This window comes from Adiantum capillus-veneris, chromosome 13, assembly GCF_014529385.1.
Source record: "Adiantum capillus-veneris isolate H3 chromosome 13, ASM1452938v2, whole genome shotgun sequence".
Lineage (NCBI taxonomy): Eukaryota > Viridiplantae > Streptophyta > Polypodiopsida > Polypodiales > Pteridaceae > Adiantum > Adiantum capillus-veneris.
In genome coordinates, this window is record NC_140943.1 from 42269493 (window position 1) to 42278536 (window position 9044).

Sequence of the window (9044 nt, forward strand, 5' to 3'; positions counted from 1 at the left end):
GTACTACTATGTGCAATGCATACACTATATACTATAACATCTTAGGATACAAAATTCTTGGGATTTCTTGGGCCTATTTGAAAGTCTGAATTTGAGTAGTGGCTTGTGGACATAAATTTCCCTAAATTGAAAGCCAAGGGGATTTACTTCAACCTAATGCTTAGAAAAGATTGTTTCTCTCCTCTTAATAAATTGTGGCATAAGCAATGGATAGAATTAAGGTGGGGAATGATAGTCAACAACATTTGGGATCACCCGTGGCCCCAGAAGATGATGATATTCCCATGGAAGATGATTTGAGGGGTTGTTTCATATGGAAATAAGATTCTAGCCAATGGAATTAAACCAATAGATGCTCGAGATGCAAAGTGGCAGATGAAGATCTTTTGCATGTGGATAAAGATATATTGCCCGACTATAAGCAGATTGGCAAGCAAGGGTTTCAAATGGATACAGAAGACTGGGAGGATTATTTTTTGCAAGAACGACTTAATAATGGGAGGGAATTTTATAAAGAATCAAGTTATTCTTACCTGCACAAAAGTTGTCTGCTTTTTCTACTTTAAAGAAGTCTGGAGATCTCAGGGAACAGATAGAGTTTTGAAAATGACCTCTCAATTGCTGATTTCAACGGAATTGTTTAAGAAAATAGGGAAGTAATTATATCCCTCAGAAAAGGAGGAGCTCTGGTGAGTGGGTACAAATGTTACAAGCTATCACACTCCCTTCTAGTTGACATCATGAAGAATGATAGTGGTAAAATCCAACTTAGGGGTGCTACCCTCCATTGTATCTCTCTCAAGTAACTCCATCATGCCTGTTACCAAAAACCCCCTCTGTATAGTAATGTTGATCTCGGCCCTCAAGGCACGGGCTTTGCTTGAGGTCTTTTGCACATTCTTTTGTTGAGTTAATATAATATCTCCACTCACAATTGTGAGTATGGCAACAAAAAAAAGGATACAAAATTCTTCTCCCTTCTCCTCTTGGATGATCTCAAGAAAGCTGGCACAAGGGGCTTAATGAAGTGCAAAGAAAAACCTCTCATAGATTAAAGTGCTCAATCATAAAAGCCTCTCTAGAAAGCTTCTCAAAGATCTTATTGACAAAAAGGTTCATGATGCCCTAGGGCCTTGGAAGAGATGTTAAGTTCTTCTAGCTTGTAGTAGGATCAACTGCTTGAGCACCACAATGGAGATGAAGATATTGAATTTCTCGCTCATGTTGTTGCATGCCGCCTAATACTGCTTCTTCTTCTTCTTCTTGTCATGTGGCATTTCTAGCTAATGTGTGTGTTTGTGTGTGTGTGTGTGTGTGTGTACTCCCAAGACTGCATACTATTCTCTCAACTTGTCTTTCTTCCATGTTTAGTGTATGTGAGAAGGCCTCAGTCATCATTATTAAAATCATCATCATCAACGATCCTTGATAAAACTTGATCTAATCTTTCATGATCACTTTTCCTTGGGGGAAGAAACACAAAACATCATGACTCAAGACCTTCAAAGGTAAAAAAATAGAATGAATTCTAGGGCCTTTGTTGTTGGCACGCCAAAAAATCCCAAAGTGTATCCCTTTGCTAAAGTGTATGGATATGGAAAAAACATGTATGGAGGTATATTGTGATGAGAGCATGCATCAAAGTTCCGCATCAGGAAGCGGTAAACATTCGGGCAATGTTTTTGGGTAACGTTGGCTATCATCACAATAATTGTAAGTCATGTAATTTTGTTGTACCCAAGAGATGCTTCGCCTTTGATATCGATTAAGCTTTGCAGGAATCAGATTGAATTCACAATCACAATCGATTGAAGAATCTTGATTGTGGTTTAACTGCATTGTTGTTGGTGATTTCATTTTGCACCCATTTGAAACAAAATGTGAGAATTCAGCAATAAATGGGGCATATGTATAATTTGCTGTAAATTTTCCCCCATTTGTTGCCCAATTAGAACCATCCCAAATGGTTCCATATACAAACATTTTCTTTATAGGATATTGTTCCTTTACCATAGCTCTTGAAAGCTCTCGAATGGGTGTATCATCAACATAGAACCTGCATAAAATATCTCACATAAGACTACTTGATGTCAAGAAGTTCATTGCTCACTTAGTATTCAAAGAAGAACGACTGTAGTACATAGGCACGCATACATTTTCACTCTTTTTAGATTGTGATTTTTTTAAAACAAATACATACATTTACATATTTTCTTTCAATCAAAAGGTTTGTAATCATAGTCACAAAGGCTATATGATTAACTACCATATGCGAGATATGACGCTTATATTAAATTTTATGTGTTATGCAAGCAAAGGAGATGCTTGGGGGATTCACTACTAGTACTAGGGAGATCTCACTTGCGTGCACCAAAATCGCCTTTTTGATCCCAAATATACAAGACCCTCCTTCGTTACATCTATGCTTGTTGCCTTATAAAAACCCCCTATTGTATGCTCATGTGATACCATACATTAACTCCTTAGTTAATGTCCGACCAGAAGATGAAGCATGTTCATTTGTATACAATTATATTGATGCTCTTTTGTTACAATAAGATAAGAGTAGCACTATATGCACAAGATTTTGTTTTCACACCTAAAAGAATGTGGCCTAATGAATGTTTCACCTTTTTCATAGATATAGCTCTTCTTTTTTGCACAAATAAGCTAACTTCTATGGAGGTGCTTATTAGCATTTTGTGTTTAAAGTTAGATTACACTTGTCTAGAAATGGAGGATGTCAGTAAGGAAAAGAAATAAAAAGGCCTTACACTATGTGTTTTGAGGTCCAGACTATGGTATAGTGATGATAATCTTTAGTCGGATCAAACCATAAGCGAATTCTTTGTTCTCTCCCAGTGTCGGTGCTACCATTTGCATATATACTAGTTTGTAAAATGAACTCCTCCCCTGGGATCCTTCCCAAAAGTGAAAAATTCACCTCATCATGCTCATTTGGAAAAATATCTGCATTTGATAGCTATCCACAGATTCACAATCAGCAGTCGACCTTATTCGATCATGCAGATGATGCTCTAATAAATGACTTGATTAATTTAGCAGCAAAAATTGCGTCTATACGTGAATAATTTTTTTTAGTGTTGACCTTGAAATCGTGAATTAACTGGGTGTTGATGAGGCATACCACTCAAAAGGGTGCATTGCCAATCTATTTACCGTTCACTATAGAGCATAGATATTCACAACCGAAAGGAAACTTCTTAAGGCTATTTTTGCACACCATGCAAAGGTGGACAAGTCTTACCTACTGCAAAATGATGCTAGACTCGTAAGTGCAATGACCGATTAAAAGATGAGAATTGGGGGGGTTATTGATTGCATATCACAAGCTTAGTAGGAGCGAATGTGAAAGATTGTTGAGCATAGAAAAAGCTAAATAAGCTTGTGATTTTTGCTAAGCACATCAAGAGCGGATATGAGAGAGTGGTTTAAAGATAGATTGTTATGTGCAAGCTTTGGTAATGATAGCTTATTTAATTCTCGTGAAAATTGCTTTAAAACGTCGTGCACGAACCTCTGTATGACTCTAACATCATACTTGGTGGTGTAAACAAATAATCATATACATGCACACAAAAAGGGTGAGAACCAATACTCAGTTAGTTGTCTCGATACCCACGAGGTCCAACAACCGTTGTTAAATTCCAAAAAATCGGCTATACATGCAATATTCTTCAAATTTTAATAAGAAAACGTGAAAAATCTTAGCTGTGGCCTTATTTTGCATTGGTCGGTTCTTACATTGGTCCAAATGGGAAAAAAAAACAGGTTTGAGTGAGCTCAACGTACATAGAACGAGATGACAACACCGGCCGTGTAGGGATTGCCGGGAAGCTTCATGGCGCCGCTGAACAGTCCAGATACGTAGGCCGAAGTCGATTGGAATCCTACGCCTGCATGACACGGTGTTCGAACTCAAAACCTTGAACGCTCGAGAGAGAGAGAGAGAGAGAGAGCATGTACCTGGGGCTGAGGAGCGGTCGAGGGAGAGGGAGACGTGCGAGTGGTCGGCGGAAAGAAGCTGGTGCTCGGGCGCCCACCTGTTGGCGAAGGCCTTGTCGAAAGGGGTGCACGGAAACAGCTCTGTCAGCACCTCGCCTGCTGGTGGCGCCGCCGGAGGCTGGCATTTGGCCCCCTTCACCCCCTTCATTTCTCTCTGCTGCACCATGACCACCATTGCTACTACCATCAACCCCACCACCCTCACCATTACACACATTTTGTCTCTCGTGCTTCGTGTCCCTCTTGCGAACTTTTTATTCTCTCTCTCTCTCTCTCTCTCTCTCTCTCTCTCTCTCTCTCTCTCGTTATCATGTTTGCTTTGTGCTCATTCCCCCTCTGCGCCCTCCAACCACCCTCATCACAGCTCTTCCTAATATATTTACTGATGCCCACCTTTGAAGCCAAGAAACCCTTGCATCCACTTTCCTTCCCTCTAGCTTCCATGCATCTCTATTCTATTTCCCACAGGTGGCAAATAGGTCAATGTGAAGAAATTTGCTCTTGCTCTCCGTTCCGGTACTACTCATTCAAACCTAATCTAAAGTCTTTACCCTTTTGAGTGTAAGATGCTTACAATGCAAACTAGAAGGAGAAGCTACCCAAGTGGCAGGACGTAGACGGTGCTAATTTAAGCAATTGAAAGCGAACATGGTAATAATAAACGCCAGAATCATGGTAATAATAAAAAACGCCAGTGATCACACTAATTTAAAAAAACGCAAAAGCAACCTCAAAACGCCAACGATCACAGTAATAAAAAAGAACGCAGGACGCAGTAAGTCGTCGTAACCAGCACTCACAGGATTTGTAGCTCTTCGATTCAAGGCAACCAGGTAGTTACAAGTGCCTGTGTGTGTGTGTGTGTGTGTGTGTGTGTGAGTGAGAGATGTTGGGGTATAAAGCCCAATGTGGTCGCCCAGGTAAGTGGGCGGGCCGCCAGGTATGTACACATATTCTTTTGTAAAAGCTTAATAAGAACTCACTATGCTCTACACATTACAGTAGAGTGAGTTCACCATATCCTCATGCTCTTCTTCTCGCACTCTCTCTCGTGTCGCACTTCCGCTCGTACTCCTTCAACTGGTATCAGAGCTCAGATCGAGGCTCGGGGCAACACTGCAGGAGGCTAGAGTCACCAACTCAGATTGGAGTGAAATTCGACAGGCGAAGACACGGCCCCAAATCTTGTGGGATCATCTTGGCCACCGTTCGGCTTCGACAAAGGTCTGCGCAGGTCATTTTCGACTACGTGGTCTCGATGGATGCAGATCCGACTTTGCAAATTTGGGGTTTTCGGCCTACAACTGCAGGTGCTGAGGATATCGACACTCCCAGAGTGTTGATTTGTGGCTGTCTACACATCGAAGGACGGCTCACAGTTCTTGGAGGCGTGTCACATACGACACGGACGCATCTACACACAGACTGTAGGCGACATCCACTAGTTCATCAGGTAGCTTGTGTTTGCTGCTTGATATTCCAGATTTCATCCTGACATTGCAGGTACTTCCACATGGGATGTATTGTCAAAGATGATGTATGTCTGTTGAGGGTTTGCTGGCTGTGAGTCACGCAGCAAACAACCGCCGCAGCGGTTACAGCATACAGTGGGAAATTTGTGGATGTATGACTTTGTGGGAAGTCTATGTATTGTCAGATTTACTGCAGCCTTTGTTGAGGGTCGAGTGAGGTTTTATTGAGCTGGGGGATTCTCGAATGTTGAGATCCTTTCGGTGATACAGGTCTTGGAGCGATCCCTCGAGCACCCTTAGATAGGCAGCTAGGATGTATTGACTGTGAGTTAGACAGTTGGGATTGCATCTTTGCTTTACTTCCGTTGAGGCATTGTCGCAGTCTATGCTTATAGGACAGTGAGAGACAGTACAGGTGCAGGACAGGTTTACCCGCAGCTTACACTGTCAAAGAGACAATGTTTTCTGAGCTGTTTTTTGGTCTGTTTTTAGTACACCAGAGCCATTTTACAAAGGAGACTCTGCCAAAATTTCTGCAGAATCTGAAGCTTTCTTGGTTCATTTGACAGGTTGATATTGGTTCAGAGGTCAGTTTACAGGGGAAACTCTGCCAAATTTTTCCCAGGAAAGTAAACTACTGTGAAGCGTAGCTATGGCTGGATCACAGGACACTGCTCTTTACAATATCAAGAAGCTGGATGGAACCAATTTCCCATTGTGGAAGAAGCAGATTTGGCACGTGTTGGTACAAAAGAAGCAGATAAAACCTTTAAAGCTCAAGGGGATAAAACTAGAAGATATGGACGAAGATGAATGGAGCGAAATGGATGAATTGGCACTTTCTACCATTATGTTGACTTTGGCAGAAAGCGTTTACTTCAATGTAGCAGACGAGATTTTGGCTTATCAAGCATGGTTATAAAAGCTGAGTGATCTTTATGAGAAGCAGAGTGCAGCTTCACAGGTATACTGGCTTAAGAAGCTTGTTGACTTGAAGATGAAAGAAGGGACACCTATGTCCAATCATCTGAATGAATTCAACACAATCTATAGTCAGTTGTCAGCTCAAGGTGTCAAGTTTGATGAACCTGTTAGAGCTATGTTCCTGTTGATCACATTGCCGGAAAGTTGGGACACTTTTCGCACAGCTTTGAGTAATTCTGCACCTCCAGATGGTTTGAACATAGCAGGTGTAGAAGGAAGTCTGCTTACTGAAGAAACCAATAGAAAGACAATGGACAAAGGCAAAGGAACAGCCTTAGTTGTCAGGGGAAGGACCAAAGAAAAGTACAAAGGTGGAAAGAGGAATCAATCTCGTAGCAAGTCCCGCAGTTCTAAAGGCAAGAGTGACATAGAATGCTACCATTGTGGCTAGAAGGGTCCCATGAAAAGAGACTGCAGAGAATGGAAAGCAGAAAAAGGCAAAGAGAAAGTTGAAGACCATGGTGAGAAGAACAAGTCCTCAGTGAAGATTCAAGAAATAAATGTGACAAACACTGTTGCAGAGGATGACAGTCTAGTGTCAGGAGACATCTACTTCTTGAAGAATACAATGGACTCAGCTCTTCTTACAGCATCTGATGGAAATGCACTGAGTGACTGGATTATAGACTCAGGGGCATCACTTCATGTGTCTCCAAACAAGGAGTGGTTTACCTCTTATGTGACCACTAAAGATCATGTTCGGCTAGGCAATGGCCAGACATGTGAGATCTTAGGGGTTGGAGATGTTCAATTGAAGTTTCAGAATGGCTCTTCTTTCACGCTGAAGAATGTGAGACATGTTCCCGCAATTACAAAGAGCTTGATCAGTACAGGTTTACTTGATGATGCCGGCTACGTCACCACTTTTGGACAGAACATGTGGAAGATATCCAAGGGTTCTATGACAGTAGCACGTGGAGTAAAGTCTGGAGGACTTTACATGATTTATGTATCAAATGTCTCTAAAAATGTAATCAATGTAACCGAGCAGCCGAACATTTCTTTGTGGCATAGCCGGTTAGGACATATGTCCAAGAAGGGAATGGAAATCTTGTCTCGTTCTGGTTATTTTCCTGGCTTTTCATTTAATGATTTTGAATTCTGTGAACATTGTCTGTATGGTAAGCAAACACAGCAACCACATAAGCATAGAAGCAGTAGAAGAGATACACAGTTGGCACTTGTTCATAGTGATTTGTGTGGACCTATGCCTAACCTATCTCTAGGGGGAGCTTCTTACTTTATGACATTTATAGATGATTACTCGAGGAAAGTATGGGTTTACTTTCTCAAGCACAAGGATGAAGCGTTTAGTGTTTTCAAAATGTTTGTGACACTTGTGGAGAATCACAGTGGCAAGAAGCTTAAATGCTTACGCACTGACAATGGTGGAGAGTATGTTTCAAAGGCCTTTCAGGACTTTTGTGAGTCAAAAGGTATAAAACGTGAACTTACTGCTCCTTACAATCCTCCTCAAAATGGTGTTGCTGAGAGGATGAATAGGACCATACAAGAGAAGGTCAAAAGTATGTTGTCTAATGCACAGCTGCCAAATGGGTTTTGGGCTGAAGCTGTATCAACAGCTGTTCATCTTGTAAATAGATCTCCTAGCAAGGTTTTGCAGAAGGATTCAGTGCCAGAGATGGTATGGTCAGGCAAAATGCCCTCATACAAGCATCTCAGAGTCTTTGGCTGTGAGGCATATACTCACGTTCCAAAGGAATTTAGGAACAAACTTGAGCCAAAGAGTGGAAAGTGCATCTTTCTAGGCTATGGTAATTCTGGTGAGATGGGGTATAGACTTTGGGATCCCGAATCCAGAAAGGTTGCCCGCAGCAATGATGTTCACTTTAATGAATCCAAATATCATTCTAAACCAGAGAGGGTTGAGGAGATTAGAAGAGTTGTCTTCCAAGAAGATGGACCTGCACGTGCAAGACAAAATGTCAGGGCTCAAGAGGAGCAAGGACAGGATAGAGTGGAACCATAGGTTGTGGCTGAGCCTGAGCCACCTATTGTGCGTAGATCTAGACGTGTCACACGACCTCCTGATAGGTTTGTTCCATCTATGAACTATGTCATGTTGACTGATTGCAATGAGCCTTCATGTTACAAGGAAGCAGTGCAAATGAAGGACTCCGGGAATTGGCAATTGGCCATGCAGTCAGAGATGACAGCTCTGCATAAAAACAAGACATGGAAGCTAGTTAAATTACCACAGGGCAAAAAGGCTCTACCTTGTAAATGGGTTTACAGGTATAAGATCACCGCTCATGATAGTTAGCCAAAGTACAAAGCAAGGCTTGTTGCCAAGGGCTTTAAGCAAGAACAAGGCATTGACTTTGATGAAGTCTTCTCTCCGGTGGTCAAGATGACTACATTGAGATGCTTTCTTGCATTGGTTGCCATATTAGATTTGGTGTTGCACCAAATGGATGTCAAGACAGCGTTCTTGCATGGTGATTTAGATGTGGCAATTTACATGCAGCAGCCGGAAGGGTTTGTTGAGAAAGGCAAGGAAGATTGGGTATGCCAGTTGTTAAAGAGTCTTTATGGCTTAAA

General features: G+C 41.6%; 1 protein-coding gene across 1 annotated transcript; it reads right to left on the reverse strand.

The window, feature by feature from the left end:
- Positions 1-614: 614 nt before the first annotated feature.
- On the reverse strand, positions 615-4264 carry LOC147443875 (putative xyloglucan endotransglucosylase/hydrolase protein 28). Its single transcript, XM_086527744.1, has 4 exons — positions 3988-4264; positions 3814-3917; positions 2775-2983; positions 615-2056 (listed from the first exon to the last, which is right to left on the reverse strand). The coding sequence occupies exons 1-4, from the start codon at positions 4241-4243 to the stop codon at positions 1639-1641; spliced, it is 987 nt and encodes a 328-aa protein (XP_086383870.1). The 5' UTR covers positions 4244-4264; the 3' UTR covers positions 615-1638.
- Positions 4265-9044: the final 4780 nt, after the last annotated feature.

Excerpts from the sequence above, each read along its gene's own strand:
- LOC147443875 (XM_086527744.1), bottom strand. The coding sequence starts at position 4,243 with ATGTGTGTAATGGTGAGGGTGGTGGGGTTGATGGTAGTAGCAATGGTG. Across the intron at positions 3,918-3,987 it reads CGACCGCTCCTCAGCCCCAG|GCGTAGGATTCCAATCGACT; the intron begins GTACATGCTCTC and ends CGTGTCATGCAG. Across the intron at positions 2,984-3,813 it reads GTGTTGTCATCTCGTTCTAT|CTATCAAATGCAGATATTTT; the intron begins GTACGTTGAGCT and ends ATCTGTGGATAG.